Genomic DNA, 25791 nt, shown 5'->3' with positions numbered 1-25791 from the left:
ATTTGTAAAAGGTCGCTGATTACGCAGCCATGTTTAAAACTCTACAACGAATGTTTATTTACGATTCGTATGTGCGTACAGAGTCCGCTCGTACTGTTCAGAGATTGTTTGAACAGAAGTTTCCAGTTGTTGGAGTTCCAAGTCGTGATGCGGTTCACAAATTAGTGAACAATTTGGTGAAACGGGAAGTGTTCAAGACAAGAAGCGTAAACGACGACGACGGTGCTGACAGAAACGCGTCTCGGTGACGTTGCATACCGCCTGGAAAATTCCCCTAAAAAGTCTCTTAGACGTCTTTCGCAGCAGACACAAATATCGTGCACCTCTGTACAAAAAGGTGCTAAGCTGAATGGGCTAAGGACCTATAAAGTATGAGTAGTACAAGAACTGCTACCTAATGATCCTGCGCACAGGAGTAAGTTCCGCTAATGGCTTTGAAAACAAATGCATTACGGTGTAATTGATCCTTACCTCGTTCTGTTTTTAACGAGGCTTGGTCCCGTTTACACGGGTATATTAATTCTCAAACCTGTAGACATTAGAGCGCAGGTAGACTGAGGCCTTAGTCTGTTGCTATCTGTAGCTTTATAGATATGAGTAGCCGATAGTGGCTCGCCTTCCATGTATTCTTCTTTAAATGTATGTGACTAAAGCCTTATCACTTGATATTTATCTTATACGTGACATGTAAGTACCGTTTATTTCTTGTACTTCTAATCAGTACTTACACTTTTATATAAAAATTTTCCCATAATGTGGTACTTATGTTATAGGCCAATTTGAATATTTAATTTCTTATGAAGGCGCTGATAGAAGTGTCGAAACCTGGTCAAAAGACTTAAATTTTGTGACCGAGGGCTGTAATTGCTTTAACTTTAATTCGTTGTGGAGCTGAATAATTCGCTCTTGTCATTGCTGCGTTCGCAAAATTCATTGTTTTTTTGGTTCGCCGCAGTCAGTGGGAGCAGTATCACAGTGACAGCATTCGCGCAATACATACAGCACCAACTTATGGTGAGGGGCGCTACTGGGTACAACCACAAATCACAGTTGTTGCGAGTCCAGTGCACTGCGACCAGTGTGACATAAGTGAATGACATCCTGCGATCCCTAGCCATACATTTCTGCACAGCGCCCCAGACGCCATTTTTCAGCAAGACAATGCACTACCACATGTTGATGCACGAACATGTGCCTTCTTGGTGTCACAGGAAGTCAGTCTTTTGCCCTGGACAGCCAGATCACCACAGTCATCGCCAATCGAAAATGTGTGGGATGTGGTGAAACGACAGGTGGAGCGCTGTGACCCAGTGCCAACCACCATAGATAAACTTTGGAACCTGGTGAATGCAGCATGGATGTCTATACCACAGAACGCCATTTGCACATTATACACGTCGATGCCATTATCCATGGGACAAGTTATCAGAGCCCATGGCAGACCCTGTGCCTGCTAGGCAACAGGACACATGTTGAATCGAGGTGACTGAAATGCTAATAATTTCTGCAGAACATACTAATGTGCATGTCCTGTGAACATGAACGTCCTACTTCTAGTCGATCAACTTTTTCTGTTTTTCTAAACATGAGTGTATATATAACTCTTGGATGTCACTAGAACAGAAAGAAGGAGCCGAAAACAGATTCTAGAACTGGCCAAGTTTCACGGAAGCTCGAAATTTAGTGTGGACGTCAATGCGAGATGCTTTTAATAGTTTCCACAGTGAAACATTGTCTCAAAATATGGCAGAAAACCCAAAGAGATTCTGGTCGTATGTAAAGTACACCAGTAACAAAAAACTTTCAATACCGTCACTGCGCTATAGCGATGGAAATGTTACCGGTTATGGTGCCACTGAAGCGGAGTTACTAAATACAGTTTTCCGTAATTCCTTCACGAGAGGAGAAGTAAATACTCCAGAATTCGAAACCAGAACAGCTGTTAGCATGAGTGACAAGTAGGTATCTTAGGTGTTGCGAAATAACTCAAATCACTTAAGAAATGCAAGTCTGCCGGTCCAGATGGTATTACCAGTCAGGTTCCTCTCAGAGTATGCAGACACAAAAGCGCCTTTCTTAGCAATCATATACAACCGCTCACTTAACGAAAGGTCTGTTCCTAAACACTGGAAAGTAGCACAGGTCACACCAATATTCAAGAAAGGAAATAGGAGTAACCCATTGAATTACAGATCCATATCTCTGGCCTCAATTTGCAGTAGGATTTTGGAGCATATACTGTACTCGAACATTATGAATCACCTTGAAGAAAATGACTTATTGATACATAACCAACATGGATTCAGAAAATCTTTATTCCCATGAAGTAATGAGTGCTGTCGGCAAGGGATCTCAGATCGATTCCATATTCCTAGATTTCCAGAAGGCTTTTGATACCGTTCCTCACAAGCGACTATTAATCAAGTTGCGTGCGTATGGAGTATCGTCTCAGTTGTGTGACTGGATTCGTGATTTCCTCTTAGAGAGGTCACAGTTCGTAGTGATGGACGGTAAATCATCGGATAGAACAGAGGTGATATCTGGCGTTCTACAAGGAAGTGTCATAGGCCCTCTGCTGTTCCTGATTTACATAAATGATCTGAGTGATAACCTGAGCAGCCCCCTTACATTGTTTGCAGATGCCGCTGTAATTTACTGTCTAGTAAAATCATGAGACGATCAATTCCAGTTACAAAATGATGTAGAGAGTATTTCTGTATGGTGTGAAAAGTGGCAATTGGCACTAAACAAAGAAAACTGCGAGGTCATCCACATGGGTACTAAAAGAAATCCGATAAATTTTGGGTATACGATAAATCGCACAAATCTAAGGGCTGTCAATTCGACTAAATACCTAGGAATTACAATTACGAGCAACTTAAATTGGACAGACCACATAGATAATTTTGTGATGATGAAGTTTGGTTTGTGGGGCGCTCAACTGCGCGGTTATCAGCGCCCATACAAATTCCGAACTTTTGCTCAGCCCAATCTCGCCACTGGTTTGATGATGATGAAATTATGAGGATAACACAAACACCCAGTCAACGATAATATTGTGGGGAAGGCGAAACAAATACTGCGCTTTGTTGGCAGAACACTTAGAAGACGCGATAAACCCACTAAGGGGACAGCCTACATTACACTTGTCCGTCCTCTGCTGGAATATTGCTGCGCGGTGTGGGATCCTTACCAGGTAGGATTGACGGAGGACATCGAAGTGCAAAGAAGGGCAGCTCGTTTCGTGTTATCGCACAATAGGGATGAGAGTGTCACTGACATGGTACGCGAGTTGGGGTGGCAGTCACTGAAACAAATGTGGTTTTCTTTGCGGTGAGATCTATTTACGAAATTTCAATCACCAACTTTATCTTCCGAATGCGAAAATATTTTGTTGACACCCACCTACGTGGGGAGAAATGATCATCATAATAAAATAAGAGAAATCAGAGCTCGAACGGAAAAGTGTTCCTTTTTCCCACGCGCCATTCGAGAGTGGAATGGAAGAGAAGTAGTATGAAAATGGTTCGATGAACCCTCTGCCAGACCCTTAAAGTATGTATTGCAGAGTAACCATGTAGATGTGGATGTAGAATGTTCTAAATGCAGCTACTACTAGCTCTTGTCTGCAGGACACAACGCACACAAGGGAAGTCTCTCTGCTCGAACAGGAATTCAGTATTCCAATTGTATTTAGAAGCTTTAATGACCACTGTGATTAGGATGGTAAACGTACTCGACTATGTTACACTTAGTTTGCCCACTATCAGACCTTAAAAATGTACTTGATGTTCCACAACAAAATGCACGAAACAACATGAAGAATCACAATAGGCACATTTGTGGAGAGCAGTATCTGGACGATCCTCAGAACCATGTTCTTGGCAGCAGGATAAAATGTCACTTGAATCAGATTCTTGACTTCCGCAACATGTGCCGGAGTACTGTACCCAGCCGCTTGCCAAGAGTATTGAAGCATAGGCTGATACTCTGGAGCAGATAGCCGGTTATGAAAAACAGAATGCGTTCTCATTACGAAATTTCTGTTTCCTACTTTGGTTTCGAACTCAATACAGAGGGTCCTTATAGAGTCTGTTATTCTTCTTGCAAGTATTTTAAATTGCCGGAAGGAATAAACATCCAAGGTTGTGCGTATTTTGTTGTTTTTGGTGGAATGGTCATACATCCTGTGTCTTTAGCCGCAAGTGAATTGTTTACTATTGTTGTGTCTTTGTGAGCAGTGCAAGAATCACAAAGTAGTATGCACTTCTGGTTATTTGCAACAGTGTTATTAACAAGGTTCACGAAAAAGGATTTTAAACCGTCTTTTGACATTTTCCCTCCGATATTAGCCCCCAGATGTATGTGACAAAAAACTTTAATAGCCTTTTTAACTTTCGGCCCGAAAGTTTTTTCCTGGAGAAGTATACAGTCTTTTGTTAGGCGTCCGCTCACTGGATGTCCAAAATCTATTGTACAACTATGAATAGTACTGTGTGCAGACTGAAAGAAGGCAATCGTTGATTTTTCTCAATTTTGAATAAGTGTAGCAACAGAAGTTACTTCATACTAAGATAGCGTAACATCAGAAGTTATTTCATAATTAAATCCACTTTGACCATTGTTCTAAATGCTGTGTGGTTGTATCTGGAAACTTGCAGTTTTCGGTTTTATTTCTTTGATAAAACGGACCTCGGTCTGGCGAATATCTTTGTCTTCCTGTACATCTCTAGCTGTCATGAAAGCAGTGATGTGTCTAGGGCACACTCTGAATTCTTTCCTGAGACGTGCTGTGGAAGCTGTAGAACATTTAAACTTTGTGTGCCCAATTGCCCTTGCTTTTTGCATTGCCCAAAATACCACATGCCAGCAATGGGCATATTTTCCTTCGATCCTTACTATGTCTAATTGGGATAGAGGGTGTTGTTCTATCTCCAGTTGTTTGATTGCCTTGTTTCCTCGAAATGGATATTCATTACATCGTTTTTTCTCCACATAATCAAATATTGCTTCGATGTTCGATGTGCATTTTATAGGTGGATGTATCTCCAATAACGAACTGTAGATCGCGACTTTAAGTGGAGATGTATTATAATCTTCATAAATTCATTCAAGACCTCCCGAAAATTTTGGTAAGATACCAGTTGTATTAGATTTCTTATCTGGTTCGTAGCCATCAGACCTGTTAGCTTCTGTTTGAGGAGTATGTTTCCTCCAGTGACACTAGCACTACATTCTTCAACACTTTCTACAATGGTTTACATCAGTTTACAGCTTGAACATTTAGTTTTTTTTCCGACATAATCACAATTTCTGTCGATGCATTTTTGTAGACACTGTGGCAGTTTTTATATGCCCATGTCATACCAGCTCGCCGCCATGCTGTTTAGAAAGTTATAAACCTCTTTTTTCACCTCGTCGTTGGAGCTGAATCGCTGGGACCACAATTAATGCTGGCAGGTACTGTGAGACAGAAAAAACTCAAACGGGCAATTCAGGACCGGAGAAGAGGAATGTTGAGCAAGGGCGTACACATTCTCCATGACAACGCTCGCCCACACATCGCTCGGCTAACCGTTGCTCTCCTGCAGCAGTTTCAGCGGAACATAATCACCCACCCACCCAATAGTCCTGACTTGGCGCCCAGTGACTATCACCTGTTCCCTAAGCTAAAAGAACATTGGATGCAAGGCGATTCAACTCCGACGATGAGGTGAAAGAAGAGGTTCATAACTTTCTGAACAGCATGGCGGCGAGCTGGTATAGCATGGGCATATTAAAAAAAACTGCCACAGCGTCTACAAAAATACATCGACAGAAATGGTGATTATGTCGAAAACAGCTAAATGTTCAAGCTGTAAACTGACGTAAACCATTGTAGAAATAAACAGGTATGTACTTATAAAAAATAGGAGACCTTACTTTTGGGATTACCCTCCTATAAAGTCACTCCCTTCATCCACTATCCTATGTAACTTCAGTTGAACAGTCAAATGAATATTCATGTCTCTGAATAGCCAGCTCCACCAACAACATTGTGAAAGTGTCATCAGTTGGGCCCACACTGTCTTCCACTGGATAATTCCTTTCCAACTTGGGTTCCACAGTATTTAAAACATTCCAAACATTAACGTTTTTCGTTCATTGTTTCTGTATTTAAATGAAATCGACGATACGTCAACTACTTGCTGACGTACATTAATTCGCAACCTCCCCCCCCCCCCCCCCCTCCTACAAGACTGCAAACGCTGTTGCGTACAAACCAAGAGCAGCACAATCGCACGCCGTCCCAGGCGTTAGAAATGAGACGCGTCTGCGTAAGAACGTGTGTAAATACAATCTGCTGTTTGAGCCGGGAGACGTCCGTTGTTCGTATACTCTAATCTGTCGTAAATTGGGCAGAGCGAGGACTCGATGGCTCAATCCACTCGAATCAGAAACAGAGCCCCCTTTCTTGTTCCATGCGGCCGTATTACATAACCCCTGTATGGCGACGGCGCCCCGAAACTCCGAGAGCCATTGTTCAAGTCTCTTCGGGATTGGCGCAGCCGGTGACGCTGTGTTGACATGCAGCATGTTTGCGGTGGTCGACTGCTAGCATGAAGTTATCGATGATCGACGACACCGCACGGAGGACGCAACGTTTCATCTCGGATGAAAAATAATTGACAGAGTTAGAAGTAGCTTCAGGAGTGGCCCGTGGAAGTTCTACAGCTACATCGACATTATACACTGCAAATCACAGTGAAGTGCATGGCAGAGGGTATGCCCCATTCTACCTACCAGTTATTAGGATACCTTCCCATTCCATTCACGTATGGAGTACGGGAAGAATGATTGTTTGAATGATTTGCAAACAATCTCCTTTGAAAACTAGTTGCACTTACACAGTATTCTACCAATAAACCAAAGCCTACAACCTGCTTTCCCCCATGGCTGAGCCTATGTGATCATTCCATTTAGTATCCCTACAAAATGTTACACCAGGTATTTGTACGAGCTGGCAAATTCCAACAGTGACTCATTGATAGTATGCCTGCCAGTTCAGTTTCTTTAGCATCCCTGTGACACTCTATCAAGGATCAAAAAAACCTGTGACCATTTATGCAGCTTTTCTCTGTATATGTTCAATAGTCCTATTTGGTAAGGGATCTACACACCAAAGCAGTGTTCTACACTCATGCTCATAAATTAAGGATAATGCTGATACATGGTGAAACAACGCTCTGGTGGGCGGTTTGCGGGTTTAAATCACCTTGGGGTATGACCGTGTGGTGCATTTGACCTGCTGACGTTGCGCGGTGGCGCTGGCAGCAGTCCACAGACACAGAGGTGTGTTGGTGCAAGTCGGAGTATGGTGCAGCGAGTAAGTGTGCAGGCGTTTTCAGTAGTTGATGACATTATGAGGGGTAGAATACTAGGGCGACTGGAGGCTGGTCAAACACAGCAGGTCATAGCATTGGCCCTCTGTGCGCCACAAAGTGTGATCTCAGGATTATGGCAACGATTCCAGCAGACAGTAGACGTGTCCAGGCGCTACAGTACGGGACATCCACAGTGTACACCACCGCAAGAAAACTGATATCTCACCATCAGTGCCCACAGACGACCACGGAGTATTGCAGGTAGCCTTGCTCGGGACCTTACCACAGCTACTGGGACCTCCAGACACACAGTCTATGGTCGACTGAACATACATGGTTTATTCATGCAGAGACCTGCGAGGTGCATCCCACTGACCCCTGGTCACAGGAGAGCATGTAAAGCCTGGTGTCAAGAACACAGTACATGGTCATTGGAACAGTGGTCCCAGGTTATGTTCATGGACAAGTCCAGGTATAGTCTGAACAGTGATTCTCGCCATGTTTGCATCTGGCGTAAACCAGGAACCAGATACCAACCCCTTAATGTCCTTGAGAGGGACCTGTATGGAAGTTGTGGTTTGATGGTGTAGGTTGGGATTATGATTGGTGCACGTACACCCTTGCATGTCTTTGACAGAGGAACTGTAACAGGTCAGGTGTATCGGGATGTCATTTTGCACCAGTATGTACGCCTTTTCAGGGGTGCAGTGGATCCTACCTTCCTCCTGATGGATGATAACACACGGCCCCACCAAGCTGCCATCGTGGAGGAGTACCTTGAAACAGAAGATATCAGGCAAATGGAGTGGCCTGCCTGTTCTCCAGACCTACACCCCATCAAACAGGTCTGGGATGCTCTCGGTCGACATATTGCTGCACGTCCTCAAACCAATAGAACACTTCAGGAGCTCTGAGAGGTACTGGTGCAAGAATGGGAGGTTATACCCCAGCAGCTGTTTGACCACCTGATCCAGAGTATGCCAACCTGTTGTGCGACCTGTGTACATGTGCATGGTGATCATATCCCATACTGATGTCAGGGTACATGTGCAGGAAACAGTGGTGTTTTGTAGCACATGTGTTTTGGGATGGTTTTCTCAACTTCTCACCAATATTGTGGACTTACAGATCTGTGTCATGTGTATTTCCTATGTGCCTATGCTATTAGCGCCGGTTTTGTATAGTGCCACGTTGTGTGGCACCACATTCTGCAATTATCCTTAATTTATGAGCATGAGTGTAGAATGGATCATACAAGTGATATATAACTGACCTCCTTTTTGGGCTGATCACATTTCCCTCGTGTTCTACCAATAAACCAAAGTCTACCACCAGCTTTACCTACGACTGAGGCTGTCTGATCAACCCAAGTCATTGTTGTTGTTGTTGTCTTCAGTTCTGAGACTGGTTTGATGCAGCTCTCCATATACCTATAAAGTGTTATACCCAGGTGTTTATGTAAGTTGGCCGATTCTAACTGCGAGTCATTATAGTCAGGGAATACTACGGTTTTTTCATTTTGTTAAGTGTACAATTTTACATCTCTGAACATTTAAAGAAAGTTGTCAATCTTTGCACCACTTAGAAATCTTATCAAGATCTGACTGAATATTTATGCAGCTTCTTCCAGACAGTACTTCAGTACAGATTACTGCATCACCTGCAAAATATCTGAGGGTAATGTTAATACTGTCTACAAGATCATTAGTATACAGCATGAACAGCAAGGGTCTCAACACACTTCTCTGGATCACACCCGAAGTTACTTCTACATCTGACAATGCCTCTCCAGCCAAGATAACATGCTGCGTCCTCTCTACCAAAAAATCCTCAGTCCAGTCACCAATTTCACTTGCTACTTAACATCATCATACTTATGACAATACACGTAGGTGTGTCACTGAGTAAAATGATTTTTGGGAGTTAAGAAATACTGCATCTACCTGCCTCCCTTCATCTAAAGCTTTTAGTACGTCATGTGAGAAAAGTGTGAGTTTCACATGATTGATCTTTTCGGAATCCATGCTGGTTGGCGTGGAGGAGGTCATTCTGTTCGAGATATCTCATTATGAAGTTTGCTGGGATCTATGCTGTTCATGTTAATAACGTCACAGACATCTAAATAGTAACCTCAGACTTTTTGCAGACAATTCAGTTATCTATAATGAAGTACTGTCTGAAAAATAGCTGCATAAATATCCCATCAGATCTGTATACGATTTGAAAGAGGTGCAAAGATTAGCATCTTGCATTAAACAGTCAAAAATGAAAAATTATGAACTTAACAAAACGAAAAAACTTTGTATTCTATGGCTACAACATCAGTGACTCACAATTGCCAGTTCACACAAATAACTGGTAATAGCAATTAGTAGGGACGTAAAATGGAACTATCACATGGGCTAATTCCTAAATGGGGCATGCGGCAGACCTTGATTAATTGGTAGGATACTGGGAAAATGCAGTCAGCCTACAAACTAAATGGGTGTTACAACTTACGTTAAAATGTTGCTCAAATATATGGGACCCATACGAAATAGAACAGGGATATTAAATGTGTACAAAGAAGTGTAGTACGAATGCACACACATTTTTTTTACTCACTGGTGAACGTTACAGAAATGTTGAAAAACCGCAGTTGGCAGACTCCTGAAGAAATCGCAAATAATCCCGCGAAACAGCACTTACAAAATTTCAAGACCAATTATTAAGAGAATAATCTAGAAATATTCTTACGTATCGGTCCCGTAGGGACAGTAAAAACAAAATTAGACCACGATATTGCAGTATCTTTGTTATTAAGAATAACTATGTCATGTTCCCTCCCCCCATGAACCACGGACCTTGCCATTCGTGGGGAGGCTTGCATGCGACAACGATACAGATAGCCGTTCCGTAGGTGCAGCCACAATTGAGGGGTATCTGTTGAGAGGCCAGACAAACGTGTGGTTCCTGAAGAGGGGCAGCAGCCTTTTCAGTAGTTGCAGGGGCAACAGTCTGGATGATTGACTGAGATGGCCTTGTAACATTAACGAAAACGGCCTTGCTGTTGTGGTACTGCGAACGGCTGAAAGGAAGGGGAAACTACAGCCGTAATTTTTCCCGAGGGCATGCAGCTTTACTGTATGGTTAAATGATGATGGCGTCCTCTTGGGTAAAATATTCTGGAGGTAAAATAGTCCCCCATCCGGATCTCTGGGTGGGGACTACTCAAGAGGACATCGTTATCAGGAGAAAGAAAACTAACATTCTACAGATCGGAGTGTGGAATGTCAGATCCCTTAATCGGGCAGGTAGGTTAGAAAATTTAAAAAGGGAAATGGATAGGTTAAAGTTAGATATAGTGGGAATTAGTGAAGTTCGGTGGCAGAAGGAACAAGACTTCTGGTCAGGTGAATACAGGGTTATAAATACAAAATCAAATAGGGGTAATGCAGGAGAAGGTTTAATAATGAATAAAAAAATAGGGGCTAAGAGATGAAAGAGGAAGCCGTCTGTTAGAATTTTGCACAGAGCATAACTTAATCATAGCTAACACTTGGCTCAAGAATCATAAAAGAAGGTTGTATACATGGAAGAATCCTGGTTATACTAAAAGGTATCAGATAGATTATATAATAGTAAGACAGGGATTTAGGAACCAGGTTTTAAATTGTAAGACATTTCCATGGGCAGATTTGGACTCTGATCCCAATCCATTGGTTATGAACTGTAGGTTAAAACTGAACAAATTGCAAAAAGGTGGAAATTTAAGGAGATGGGACCTGGATAAACTGACTAAACCAGAGGTTGTACAGAGTTTCAGGGAGAGCATAAGGGAACGATTGACAGGAATGGGGCAAACAAATACAGTACACGACGAATGTTTAGCTCTGAGGGATGAAGTAGTGAAGGCAGCAGAGGATCAAGTAGGTAAAAAGACGAGAAAGGACCGGTTAGTAAGACATGTTCTGAGGCATCAAGGGATCACAAATTTAGCATTGGAGGGCAACGTGGAGGGTAAAAATCGTAGAGGGAGACCAAGAGATGAATACACTAAGCAGATTCAGAAGGATGTAGGTTGCAGTAGGTACTAGGGGATGAAGGAGCTTGCACAGGATAGATTAGCACGGAGAGCTGCACCAAACCAGTCTCAGGACTGAAGACCACAACAACAACAACAACAACAACAACAACAACCTGTAATGTTCCTCCTGACATGTGTGGATGTTTGAAGGAACAACCACTGTGGTATCTACAGCCGTTGCGAAATACATGAAATGTTTTCACAGCTGGGAACACGAACAACCATCAACGGTATTAGGTAATGTTGGCAATGAAAATTTGCACTGTACTGGATCTCGAACACGAATTTCTCTCTTTATGTGAACGGTCGCCTTGATATCTTTGGCTATCTGTGCACGAGTCTTGGGCAGACTCAAACTTCCATGTCATCGTTCCTGTGCCATAACCTGTACTCAAGCACACATTATTTAAATGCTTACAGAGCAGGGCATTTTAGTTTAAAGTCGCTGCCTGGTATTGGCGGATAACTACGAGTGTTGTGCCTATGCTGCAATGTTCCTTGGAACTCGCATGCATGCCCGAAGGAACAGGTGCTACAGCTGCTAAGAAATACACTGACGGAAAAAAAGTCGCAATACCAAGAAGGAGTTGTGTGACATAAACGAAAGTTGGTAGGCGCGTTTCTACATCTGAAAGATGATGTGAATTCAAATTTCGCGCCAACCGCGTAAGAATGGCGCAATTTGCGCCAATATGAGGATGCAATTAAGGGTTGCTTTAAATGCACTCTGGAACGGTAGTGAACCTTTCACATTGGACGTAGGGGTTTGATGTTAGCCAAGAATGACGAAGACGCCATTCTCAACACCTCACTGAGTTTGAACGATGTTTTGTACGAGGGTCACTCCAAAAGAAATGCACATTATTTTTGTAAAAATACGGTTTTCATTCTGCATGTGTGAAAGTTTTACATTGTGTAGAAACATCCTTCCCACTTGTTTTCAAACTTAGTTCAACTTGTTCCCGTGAGCGGCGCATCACAGCATGTTCTCAAAATGGCTGCTACACTTGACGTTCGTCAGAAGCAACGTGCTGTCATAGAATTCCTGTGCTGTAAAAATGAGACAGTGGCTCCATGTGACTATCATCTCTTTGGGAAACTGGAAGACTCTCTTCGTGGAACAAGGTTTGAAGATGATGACTCCCTTGTGCACATTGCCAAACAGTGGCTCCAACAGGTTGGTCCAGAATTTTACCATGCGAGTATACAGGCGCTGGTTCCAAGATGGCGTAAGGCAGTTGAAAGGGACAGAAATTATGTGGAGAAATGAAAATATTGTTCCTAAAGGATGTATCTACACACTGTAAAACTTTCAAACATGTAGAATAAAAGAGGGATTTAAAAAAAAAAAAAATAGTGTGCATTTCTTTTGGAGTGATCCTAGTAATAAGGCTATGAGAAGCTCGATGTTCCTTCGACGATACTGCAGAAATGCTTGGCAGGCATGTAGCCAGTATACATTATTGCTGGCAGCAGTAGTCAGAAGAATGTATGGCCATGCTCCGGACAGAAGACCGTTGTGTTCGGCATATGACTCTGGAACATCATACTGCATCTGCAGCAGCAAGACTCTGGAACATCATACTGCATCTGCAGCAGCAATATGAGCTGCAGTTGGCACCATAGTGACACAACGAACAGTTACAATTCTGTCACTTCATGGACAGCTTTGGACCAGAGGCCCTGTAGTGTGCATTTTGCTGACCCGAAACCATCACCCTTAGGACTTCAGTAGTGTCAAGCAAGAGCTCATAGCAGGGCAGAGTGGAGGTCTGTCGTGTTTTTTGATGAAAGCTGGTTGTGCCTCAGTGCCTTTGATGGCCGTGTGTTGATTACGAGGAACGAGTTGAGGGCTTGCAACCAACTTGTCTGTGTTCTAGACATGCTGGACCTACAGATGGAGTTATGGTCCGGGTTGTGATTTCCTCTGACAACAGGAGCACCTCCGTCATTATCCCCCAAACACTGACTGCAAATTTACATGCCAGTCCGGAGATTTGACCTATTGTGCTGCTATTCATGAATGGCATTCCAGGGGGTGTTTTCCAATACGATAAAGCTCATCCACATATTGCTGTGGTAACCTAACATGCTCTACAGAATGTCGATATATTGCCTTGGCCTGCTCGATCACCAGATCTGTCTCCAGTCCAGCACATATGGAACATCAACAAACGACAACTCCAGCATCATCCACAAACAGTATAAACTGTCCCTGTATAGGCCAACCGAGTGCAACAGGCATGGAACCTCTTACCACAAACTAACATCTGGTACCTGTACAAAACAATGTATGCACGTTTGCATGCTTGCATTCAACATTCTGGTGGTTTCATCAGTTATGAATGTAAGAGCATTTTACATTTACAATGGCTTATCTTGCGTTTACTTTAAAATGTGATCTTGCAATGTGTATAATTTAAGTACAAGTATGTTACCTAGACAAACGTATTCCTGAAAGTTTATTACTCTTCATTAATTGTTTTTTGGTGTTGCAATTTTTTTTTCTGTCAGTGTAAATTACACGACACGCATGCAAGTTCAAAGGAACATTGTATCATTCTTCTTAACAATACAGGCAATGTAATATGACATTTATCCATCCACTGTCTAAATTTTTCTGTGAGTAAAACTTAATTAAAATATTCTAGGATGCTTTCATAATCTTGAGTGCAGATACAGTCACACCAAGGTGCTGTATAAACTACCTGCAGACAGTGTCGATAGCTCCCACGTGGAGCAAGGACAGTTATCCAACTCTGAATGGCTCATACTGCCAATGAACCTGTCCGTCATCATACAATAGCAGAAGAACACTGGATCGTGACTGTTAGTGGTTGTAGTTATCGCTCAGTGCTCTGCCAGTGTGCAGTGTCCCCAGGCATCTGGAGACACCCCTACTTCAGCTCACCTGCTATAAGCAATCAACTTACCAGAAATCCTGCTGACGGTTTCCTGTACTTGTGGGGAATAATTCATAAAAGTCAGGCAAAATTGCCGTGACCTTCCTGTCCTCTCTTAAAAGGCAGCAAGATTTCCTACCATTTGTCAGTATTTAAACTATCACAGTTCTGCACACCCGAGTGCCACTGATCACCCTACCGAGAGACAGATTATATCCTAAAAAGATTTTTATTTTCTTGTACTCACGTTGGATGCAGCCAGATAAGACAAGCTATTTTTACTTTCTCTATTTACTGATTTCTTCATCACCGATTTCCTCAATATCTCTCCTAACGTATCGAATACCTAAAAATTTTGTAACTGTTTAATCAGATCAGCTATATCCAGCAATTTGACTGTACCTTTGCATAAGACTAAATCTTGCTACACTTCAGCCGAATGTCTGTGGAACAAATTACCCTGCAGTCTCTGACTTACCCAAAAACCATTCTGCATTCAAGAGGATATTAAAGGCATCTATCTGATCAATTGGCACAGTTTCTCTCTCAGCATATTCTAGTCGTTTTCTTTCTACCTCACTCTTCCTTTGACCAGTCAAATACTTTTCCACAGTACTGTACTGTTTCTCTTCCATGTCACTATTCTCATTTGTCAAGAACATAATGAGGAAATTGCTTAATATTAATAAGAGTAATATTTCTTAAATACCACATATTCATTAACTCTGGAATAGATAAATCAGTGTCACAGTGAATCATGTTTGTGATTTCAGACACCAAGTCCTGGATACTGTCTTTGTGTTCAAAAACAACTAGCTGGCTGAACAGCACCCAGTTTGCTCTGCTGATCATCCATCTTGGCAGCTTTCATTCAGAAACTGCTCCATTTGACAGATGCATACACAGTGGGGTTGAATGTAAATCAGTAATTTCTGTGAGGGCTGGAGAACTGAGCAGCAGATCTGTGACTGGTGATGACCCATTACCAGTGTTGAAATGCGCGTGGTTGCCAGCCGGTAAGATTACGCAGCTCCACAGATACCATGAGTCTCTCTAAAACTTGATTTCAGTGTTTAGTAGTTGCAGTGCCCCACAACACATTGTGTCACTAACCTTTCACTAGCCATGGTAAATATACTTACCAATAGCTGTATTTATTTACGGAACCTATGAGAGTATGTCATTCCACCTCTGTATGCTGCTGACACCTAGTGATAGTCCACCAGCTGTAGTTTCTGTTTGTTGCAAAATTAGTTTTTAGGCCCTGGGAAGCATATGTCCCACAAAAGCACCTTATTTAAATGCCCTTTGTGCCCTATGCTGTACCAGGTGTATAAAAACTGCTACGACAGTATCTCGTGAGATCAATACATTTGCTTGCAAAGTTTGTACACATTGCTTTGTTTCTAATGAATATATTATTGTGACAACAGCTAATTTATTTATTGTAAGATAAACAAAGTATCTAGGATTGTTTTCATATCGTGATAAATAAAATAAAAACACAAAATGCTGTTTCCTATTACTGTTTGAAATGTAACAGTAACACCCAGCATATCACAAACGGGGTGTGGGAAATGCAGTTATCATCATAGTTTTTGGCCCTAAATCACAAAAATAATATTATCGAATAACAGATGTAATCAATTGATCACAATTCCCTAATAAAATATGAAAGAAATTAACTTTGGTGGGTCATTACAAAGAATGCACCTGTGAAAGGGGTGCACTAAGCAAAACTGTACAAGATGGATCAATGATAGCATGCCCACAAAATGAGACAAAACAAAAACTGAAGCTATTCTGCACTATTAATGTATAATTATAAAATGTGATCAAAGTTTTCTTTCTTCCTTCTCCAATTTCTGACTATTCTGTTTTGAGTGAATTAATGCAATGAGGATTAGAGTTTAATGTCTTGTCAACAGTGAGGTGATTACAGACGGAGCACAAGATCAAATTAGGGAAGGAAATTGGCCATACCCTTTTCACAGGAACGGTCTCAGCATTTGTCTTAAGTCGTTTAGGGAAATTACATCTGGATGGCTAGATGGGAATCTGAATTCCCGTCCCGAATATGAATCTAGTGCGCTAAACACTGCGCCACATCACTTGCTGTTAGTTTCCCTTCTGTTTTTAAACTGTTGATTGATAATGAAACACCAGGTGAGGGTACAATGAAGTGAATTAATAATTCGTCAATTCGTAAAACATCTGTCCTGTAACAGCTGATACAATTGAGAAATTGTGGCTAATTGGTAAGCAACAAAGTTTAATTTATGTTATTAGGGTCAGTCAGAGTACTGAACCAATTCTCGGTTCATTGTGTTTAAATTTTTGTTAGACCATCTTATTCTGAAACCGCATCATTGCAAATAGCCACAGAATCTACAGAGCTGTGCGTCTCACAGTGGAGTCACTCCACGACAATGGTCAATGATTATCCGAGTGTGTTGAAGGAGAACTCTGAAACTAGCCTTGAACAGTTCAGTCATACTTGAATTAATAACAAGTTGTAGCGTTGGGAATTCAGGTCTACTTGTAATCTGACAAACAAAACCAGATAATCTTCCGTAACAGATGAATAGTAGTACTTTGTAAAATGCAATTTTCAGGAAGAACTTGCTGAACTGGTGAGTTCTACTGGCTAAAGGTATTATTAATACCACATCCTATTTGATATTATGAAACTCCTTGTTTCACTACACAAACTTTTATATTGATTCTTAAGTTCCGCAATTCATTGTTCCAAAGTAAAAAGTTTTAGAAAAAGTTGTATGTGGAAGAGACACACATTTATTTGGCACAAAGTTATTAAGAAAATTGCAGACATGGAAGTATTTGTACGTATTTCAGTGCTTCAAGTATTTGTATGGATCTCAATGCTTCACTGCTTGAATTCCTGCAGGCAATAAATCACAATCAACCATAATACCAACACCCCTGAAAATATAACACTAAGGCCTCCAAAAGCTCTATTCTTGACATACTTGACTCAGCAGTTACTTTCCGAACAGTTTGGCACAATACGTGAAAAATTTTAAACCTAGACAACCTGTCCGATATCTTTGAATCAACACCGCTAATTTCCGTGACAGTAATGTGACTGCAGGGTCCACAAGCTAATATTGTTATTTAGCTGTCAGTCTGGCATGACTACACGTTCCAGTCAAGATTGTTGCAGGAACTTATTTGTCACATTGTCTGCGGTGCATGTTACTGAGCAGTTCATGTTTGTTACCCACAAAGCTATCCAACAGGATGATTATCTTACAGCACTGGTTTCCAACCTTTTGGAGACCATTCATTATCCCACGATGAGAAAAAACGGCCCAAGGCCATGTCAAAGTCAGGGGGAGGGGACGGGGTTCATAATTCTGCTGTAGAAATGAAAAGCTGGATAATATTTAGTTAATTTAAACAACAAACTCTTACGCTTTTTTACATTTTTGTTACACCAAGGATTAATAAATCAACTAAGACTGTTAGTAGTGCATGTTTCTAACTACATTTTTCATATTCTGTTTGGTGTCTAGGCACTATACATTGTAAACAATCAGAAGTACATTCACTTCCTTGCTTTTGCTTCCACTCCTATTTATCACATCTGCAATTTAATGATGATAACTGTTCAACATCATATGACAGTATTTCGCTAGCGACTGTTGTCCTCTCACAGTTCAAGAAATTTTACATTGGTTCAAATCTTAGTATCTGACAATTTTCCATTAATTGAAAATGTTCTTTGTAACTATAAATTTACTTCTCACTTTCCTAAATTAGGAAAGCAGTTGCTCATAAAATTTTACTGATGAAAATTGCTGACGTCGACTGGATGAGCAGAAAAGGCTTTGCTGAGAGATCGTGCTTCTTTACAAAAATGGTCTCAAGTACATTGGTAAACAAAATACATGGATAACAAGGTTTGCAATGTGCCTGAAAGTGAATGTTTACAATCAGTGTGTGTTATGTTTTGCCTTGTGAGATATGAACCATACAGGCAAAAACCATGGAAAAATGACTGCTGTTCAACAAACTATAGAGCAAAGTATGATGGGGAAAAGGGGGGGAGAGGAGGAGGACGGAGAGAGGGGGGGAAGAGAGCGAGAGAGAAAGGGGGGGGGGAGAGAGAGAGAGAGAGAGAGAGAGAGAGAGAGAGAGAGAGAGAGAGAGAGAGAGAGAGAGAGAGAGAGTGGGTGGGGGGACGCAGGCCAGGTACGAAATCATAATCTCAGTGCTCACACGCAGTAATAGTAACAGGTTTACAGAAAATTGAACATCAATTGTGTGGTTGTGTTGTCGTGAGATTTGTGTGAGCACATGTTAGGTTTCATTGTAATTCTGTTGAAAATATGTCATGTTTTTTTAGTGGCCAAGAAATTGTGTTGGGAGCTCTAGAGGGAGAATTTAATGATCTTGGACTGGAGGCGGCATTATCTGAGTGGGAACAGTCTGAAAAAATTAGTGAAGGACTCTTCCAGAAAGGCACAACATTGACTCAAGAAGCTGTTCCTAACAACTACTAGCAACAGGTCTGTAGAATGACACTTTCTGGATATAATTCCTGCAACTGAAAACAGCAGCATCCAACACATATTTTCAAGATTTGTACAAAGAAGATGAAACAATTTAATGGCAAAGCAAGCTCTAAAGAAACAATCTTATTACCCTGATTGAAACATATAGGGTGATTAAAATTAAAGTTTCAAAACCCTTAAACCAACCATACTGTGCAATGTGCGTGACCACACAAGTAAGACATTAAACCATTATAGCACTGTTACTTTGGTAAACCCATCCACAACAGGAATGTTGTAACACATTAGTGAGAAAAATCTATTTTTAACTGTCCTGAGGCCAAGAATCACAATGAAATTGGTTTTTCATTGCCGAGAGATTGGTGAAAGACATGTTCAAGATAGTGTCTACCAATTTCTGCAACAAGTTGCAATTGAGAAACTGCATGTTTCAGCATAGGCTGGAGAGTCTCAGGGCACGTGTTGCACAGTGTGTGACTTCAATTTAGCTAGGTTTGTAATAGGAGCACTGAACACAGTAGACATTTCTCGAGTCAGAAGTGTTAAAGATTAAAGTCGGCTGATCTGGACGGCCAAACTGTATGGAGATGGTGGTGGCTGTCCAATGTGCAGAGGACAGTGCTATCTTGTATAAAAATGATACTAACCTAGCATACATGCTGTTGGAGGATTGAAATGACTGTGCAAAGAAGACTCTCGTGTCATTTACCAGCTATGGTACAGGTAATAGGACCCATTTTCTTGAAAAAATATGACCCTTTTATACAGTCAACCTGTATCAAGTAGCTATCATTGCATAATGGGATGGTTCTGGTTGATGTGAGAGCAAATTTTCTGTTGTCCATATTCTGTAATTCTGTGTATTGTTATGTCCTTGGAGATGGAAATTGGCTTTGTCGGTCTCAAAATATTCCAGGGCCATTGACTGCACACTTGCATTCAAATATGAAATTCTGGGGCAAATGCTTGTCTTACTGGCAATCAGCATGAAGCAACTCAACAACACGGGTAATTTTGTATGGATAGCAATGCAGGATGTTTGTAGAATTTTAAGCACCGTGATCACAGGCGTGTCCAAAGTTCGAACAGTTCTCTGTGCATTACATATTTGCATGCACAACACTGCTCAATCCCTCCTACAATGCTTTGGCCACATCGTCTACTGCAGTCTGAACAGCTGTTTTCCTCCCTCTGCCACATTATCCTGCAAAAGGACTTGTCTTTTTGAATTTCATAATCATTTTCTCCGGTCCCTTGGCAGATATCAGATCATCCCCTTTTTTCATACCCTTAATTGTCCATAACTTCTGCAGAGCTACCAGTACACAGTCACTGTTCTTGCAAATCAGCTTTATGACCAATGCGTGATCCTTCATTGAGACAATCGTACCAACTGTCTCAGATGCAAACTGAGGAACAGCAGGCCATCCCATGTCTTATTTTGCATATTCTGTTACTTACAGTGCCATCTAATGGTAAAATGTATGTTAATTTTTTTTTGCTTACGTAACCTTTCCCCTTCTTTCATAATATTCCATTTCAATATGATGTCGTTCTGAGCAGTGGTTTGTTTTGTACACTGTTTTGAAACTGGAACTTTATCATCTCCATGTACTACTCTTCATGCCAGAAGAGTTCAAGCTTTTCTGTAAAAGGATCAATTGTGTGCGAAATTACTCCAGAACTCATCTTACATTTTTTTTTTTTTTTTAAGAAGAAATACTATACTTTCTATCATTCTATTTGTAAAATTAGTTATCCATCACAGATCTGAAATACACTTTAAAAATAAACCTTGAAACTTAGTCTTTTTTTACATATTGCCCTCTAACATACAAACACAAATGCAGCACTAACATTTTAAATAATGGCATAAACGGCTGAATCTCAAAGTCTTAATAATACACACTCTGTAGCCAAGTACTTCAACAGACTTTTGTATACACGAATTTTGTCAAATTTCCCAGTAGTCACTGATTGTGCTGAAGACAAATTTTAGAAGATATTATATTCTAGTCAACTTTGTACCTTGGTCTTATCTGAACGACTTACAACAAATCAACCAAATAGCTACTAATAGATAAAATTCTGTATTTTTTATGAAGAAAAGTTTCAGACGCTACAAAAGTAATGCTTTTTAGTAAATGTATTACAGTAGGAAAGGTTACTTCCTTGTTCTTGTAACATTCTGAATTCCCATAATGAATAGCTTCAAGAACAAGAATGAGAACTTTGATTCATTCCAAGCAATGAGAAATTATAACAATAGAGCCATTCTTCTACAAAGGGGGTGGGGTGGGGGTAGGAGGGAAAAAGCACATCTCACATGTAAAACTGGCCATCCCCCCCCCCCCCCCCCCTCTCTCTCTCTCACTCACTCGTGTAAAATCAGGTTTTAAAAACTAATTATTTTTGACTTTGATAAACAAAATCATTAACACAGTGATAAGCTTTCAATTTTATTTTAACAAAAGTTTTTGGATGGTGTGATGATGGTAATATAATAATGATCACAATGATTATTTTTCTTTACAAAACAAACACAAATATTACTACTTGAAACATTAAAATAAAACATTTCTTCCACAATGGGAGGTATTATGAAGCTTTAAATAAGAAATTGTATAATTACACAGGATCTATGTAGCAAGGTAAATGGAAATTAAAAATCCTGTGCTATAAAAAACTCTTCCACAAAGTCTGGAAACAAAACTGCGAACAAGCTTTTAATTACATTTAACTGTTGTTGAACCCAGTTATAAAAATTTTCACAGTGACATTGTGTTGTGGCACATATTTTAAACTAATGTCATTGATTTAAAATAATATTCTTTTAGGCTTCTAAAATAACTGCATTTTTTCTCAACTTGATCTTCAAACATTCCTAAAACAGGGAACAACGTGAGTCCAAAAGTCCTTCAAAAGCACCTTTTCCTTAATATCTTTGATTCTGACAAAGATAATTGTATTGGCACTTCCTCTTACGTATGTGTATTTCGAACGAATACACTACACAATGTAACGCATCAGAGCATTTGCATATGCCATTGGTTTCAAGTTGGGATGAGGCTGGAAAAAATAAAACAGAAAGGTATTCACAATATCTCACAAGTTTTCATTTAACATCTAAATCTTAAGTTTGCATAATGGTAACAATGACTGCTTTGTCACAGAAGCTTCATAGTACGATCACACTTTTAAGCCAACTAAATGGTTAGCTATTACTTACCTTCAGATGGTGTCATTTCAAGCATAAAAAAAAAAAAAAAAAAAAAAAAAAAAAAAAAAAAAAAAAAAAAATAATATATATATATATATATATATATATATATATATATATATATATTCCTAACTGTCAGAACTGTTAGTTCATTCATCAGCAGGAAATAGGGACAGATTCTGGAAGGTTAGGAAGGACCTGACCACAAACTTCTACCACCACGGAAAGCATAGATCGCTACTCACCACATACAGGAAGTAGTGCCACAGACAGGCACAATGAAACAGAATTCTAGAAATATTTTAGGTTTCAGACGAAGTTGTTCAGCAGAAGTAGTAAACTCATGCAAATTCACCCAAGAATTACATCTTAGCTCCTGGAGACAGTGCCCATGTATGTGAGATTCGTACTTGTGTGAATGTGTGTGAGTTTTCTATTTCTGAAGAATGACTGTCTGCAAGCATTCTTTTTCCACTGGCCCGTCTGCAACACACACCATCTCTATGAGTTGAGTAGCAAACTGTCCTTTCCATATTGTTATTTCATGCTGACTTTCCATTTATACACATTCCCCTTCCTACTTTATGCCTTTTCCCCGTATCTTCTTTTCAGCTTCCCTTAGGTAGTAATTGCACTATTCATTCTACTTCTCATTTCTCTTCCTCTCACTCCATCTTAACATGTCACTCCCTCATCCTACCATCTCTGAAAAGAAGCTGGCAAGGTGCTTATCTGTGTACTGTCTTTGAACTCGTCCTCTCTCCAATGTCTCCTGCATCATCTGTCTCCCTTGTATCACATTACAGGGGTCCTCTTCTTTTCGTAATCTTAGTGAAAAGCTGCTTCCCAACATTCAAAAACCTATACCTTATAGGTAAAGTATGATGATCTCATTGTGGCTGTGGAAGGGACAAATCAAATTTTTTTTTTGGGTACATCAACCGTTGAAACCTTAAATCAAAGTTGCTAATAAATGTGAGTAAGAAATATGTTACTAACATCTCAACCAATGTTATTAGCAACCGCACAGGCTTTGCAGTGTGTAAAAAACGTTACTCCTTTCTAACCAAAGTGGAGAGAGATATATATACATATAAAGTAACTCATGTTTAAATAACTTTGCATATCAGTTTGTCTTTTCACATTTTTTTTCTTTGTTTTCTGTTATCACCACCACCACATTTATCATCGTCATTTTTTCTTCTCTCAGGGGCACTTTATCAGTATATTTTATGTAGAACACTGCTTAAATTAAATTGTACGTTATAAAAAAAGTCAAATTATTCTTATTCTATTCAACATAGACCAGAATTGCAGTGAATCAGCATGCTTCACCACTTCATTGTAATTCCATTTGAATAAAGACTGCATATACTAGAAAATGTGCAGACTAACAGCAAGCAGAGGCCGAATGACCCAAAAGTTTTTATATGTGAGAAAGTACTGCATTACAATGAAGAAATAATTATGCAACTGATAAATATCAATACAATGATTTTCACTTTTCTGTAATCTTTATCACATTTTTACCCACATACTGTGTGTAAATTTAAGTATACTTTTCTAAAAGCCTTCAACTGTTTTATATCTTTCATCTGGGCAAGCTATTTCCAGTTTACATTTAATGACTGCCTGTGAATGAAACCAAATAAGATATCCAGTATTCCCCAGTTGGCTTATAAGAACAAAAATGTGTCAAAATATGTATGGCTTTTTTTTTTTTTTTTAAGCAACTTCTCTAAGACCACTGAAATTTTGCAACACGGACTGCTTGGTACATACTTCATCACTCAACAATATGTTAACAAATACATTAGGATTTCTGTCCATTACATTATTTGTGTTGTGCAGAAATCATTATTAGGGCACGCAGTTATATTTTTCCTCAGCTGCATAAGTACAACTACTGAGCAACATAAATATCAAATGTACTTCGTTTTATGTACCTATTTAGAGCAGCTATAAGGGTTGGACCATGCAAGAACAAACTTTCCTGAAACTGTTTCCAATTCATTTATATGAAGTATGCTCAACAACTTTATCAGCCTGAGGAAAGAAAACACAAAATAATTTAAAAACCTTTTTACAGAATAGCTGATGCTGAGTAAAACAGCTAAGATCATCAGTACCCTATTCCAGGACAGAAGCAGTGCACCCAACCCGTGTGTAAAGCAAATTCAGTGTGCAAAGCAAATTCAGTGTGCAAATGTGAGAAAGTGCTCTAAATGTCGGCATAGTGTGTATTTGAGGTGGAACATTGGAACTAGCCCAGTATTCAACTAGCAGGATGCAGAAAACTGCCTAAAAACCACATTCAGGCTGGCTGGCACACGGACCCCTTGTTGTCAATCCTATAGGCAGATTCGATCTGAGGTTGATTAACTTCTCTGTTCCGGAAGCAGTCGCAGTTGCGTTAACACATACATGGCCACCCAGAAAATTAACACAATTGCCTAGCCAATCATTACATTTAACTCAATTCTTCCTACTTTTCAATGCCCTTTGTGAAATAAAATTTGCCATCTTCAGCAAAAGAAGTATTTGCTTTAGCTACAACTTTGAAGAATCTATTTCTCTACACTTTGCAACAATAAGTAATTTCCAGGATCTAACTACACTGAATGTGGAAGATCTGGAAGCATTTCAAGAGAAAAAGAAAGATGCTGATGCAGTTTTTCAGTAACAATAAAGGAATGTTACTGTGATAAAGGAGAACACTTTTCTCTGCAAATGAAACTTTGGATTGAACAGCAACCTTCAATTTACCAGCACAACAGTTCCTGCCAATCCCAGAGAGACTGTCGAGTTTGTGACAGTCACGGCTGTGGATTTCTGGACCTGCGTTATATGGTGCAGAGTTGTACAACTCACCACAGTAGATAAGAGGTGCAATACTCAAAGAAAGCAGCTACTCAGGTAGCAAAGTATTTGTGGAGCACATATGGGGACTTTTTAGGCTGACCGATAGTTTGAGGTACTCTGATGAATACTCAACAATCGACATGCAGAGAGAAAAATCAGACCGCATTCGGAGTGAAGACACTTTGACTAAATATAACTGGTACACTGTCAAAGTATTTGTAGAAAAGTTTCCAAACATACTGCTCTACACGAAATTTGTTGCATTCAAATTATTCTTGGCACCAAGGCTGATTGAAACACAAAGTACAATGCTCTGAAATCTTTAGTGAGTCATGAAATCTATAGCAGAAAGCCAGATTAGACACCAGAGGAGGGAGTGTGTGTACTGCAATGGACAAAAATATTGTCTCTAATGAGCTCAATTCCGAGGGTGACTGGAGTTACCTGGATGCAAATAACAGATTTAGGTGAAAGTTAATTACCGCATGTTTTTACATGGCATCTGATTCTGCTGTGACAGTTTTAAAACCACTCAAAGTAAGTCTATCCTCAGTAATGGAAATATCAAATATACAGAACATGTAATATTAGTTGGAGGTGACTAATCTACTGAGTATGGACTGGAATGTCTATGGATTCAATGCAGAGGTCACGAATAGGTGGTCCTGTGAAGTACTATTAAATACATTTTCCAAAAACTGTCTTGAGCATACCACAATGGAAATACCTTAGACCTTGCAACTACAAAGAGGCCTGACCTTATCACAATGTCTATAGAGACATTAGTGATCAAGATGATCTAGTGACTATGGTTACTAAAGTTAATAAATCAAACATG

At 40.1% G+C, this 25791-nt stretch overlaps 1 protein-coding gene across 2 annotated transcripts in view; it reads right to left on the bottom strand.

The window, feature by feature from the left end:
- Nucleotides 1-21317: 21317 nt before the first annotated feature.
- LOC126266618 (serine/threonine-protein phosphatase 5) overlaps nt 21318-25791 on the bottom strand; it is an 86462-nt gene continuing 81988 nt past the window's right edge. For both annotated transcript variants that reach the window (XM_049970965.1, XM_049970964.1), the window contains one exon: nt 21318-21940. In XM_049970965.1, the coding sequence (XP_049826922.1) occupies nt 21881-21940 (60 nt within the window). In that variant the 3' untranslated portion in view covers nt 21318-21880. The remainder of the gene's footprint in view (nt 21941-25791) is intronic.

Source organism: Schistocerca gregaria, chromosome 4 (genome assembly GCF_023897955.1).
Source record: "Schistocerca gregaria isolate iqSchGreg1 chromosome 4, iqSchGreg1.2, whole genome shotgun sequence".
Classification (NCBI taxonomy): Eukaryota; Metazoa; Arthropoda; class Insecta; order Orthoptera; family Acrididae; genus Schistocerca; species Schistocerca gregaria.
This window is presented reverse-complemented; position numbering and strand designations above follow the sequence as displayed.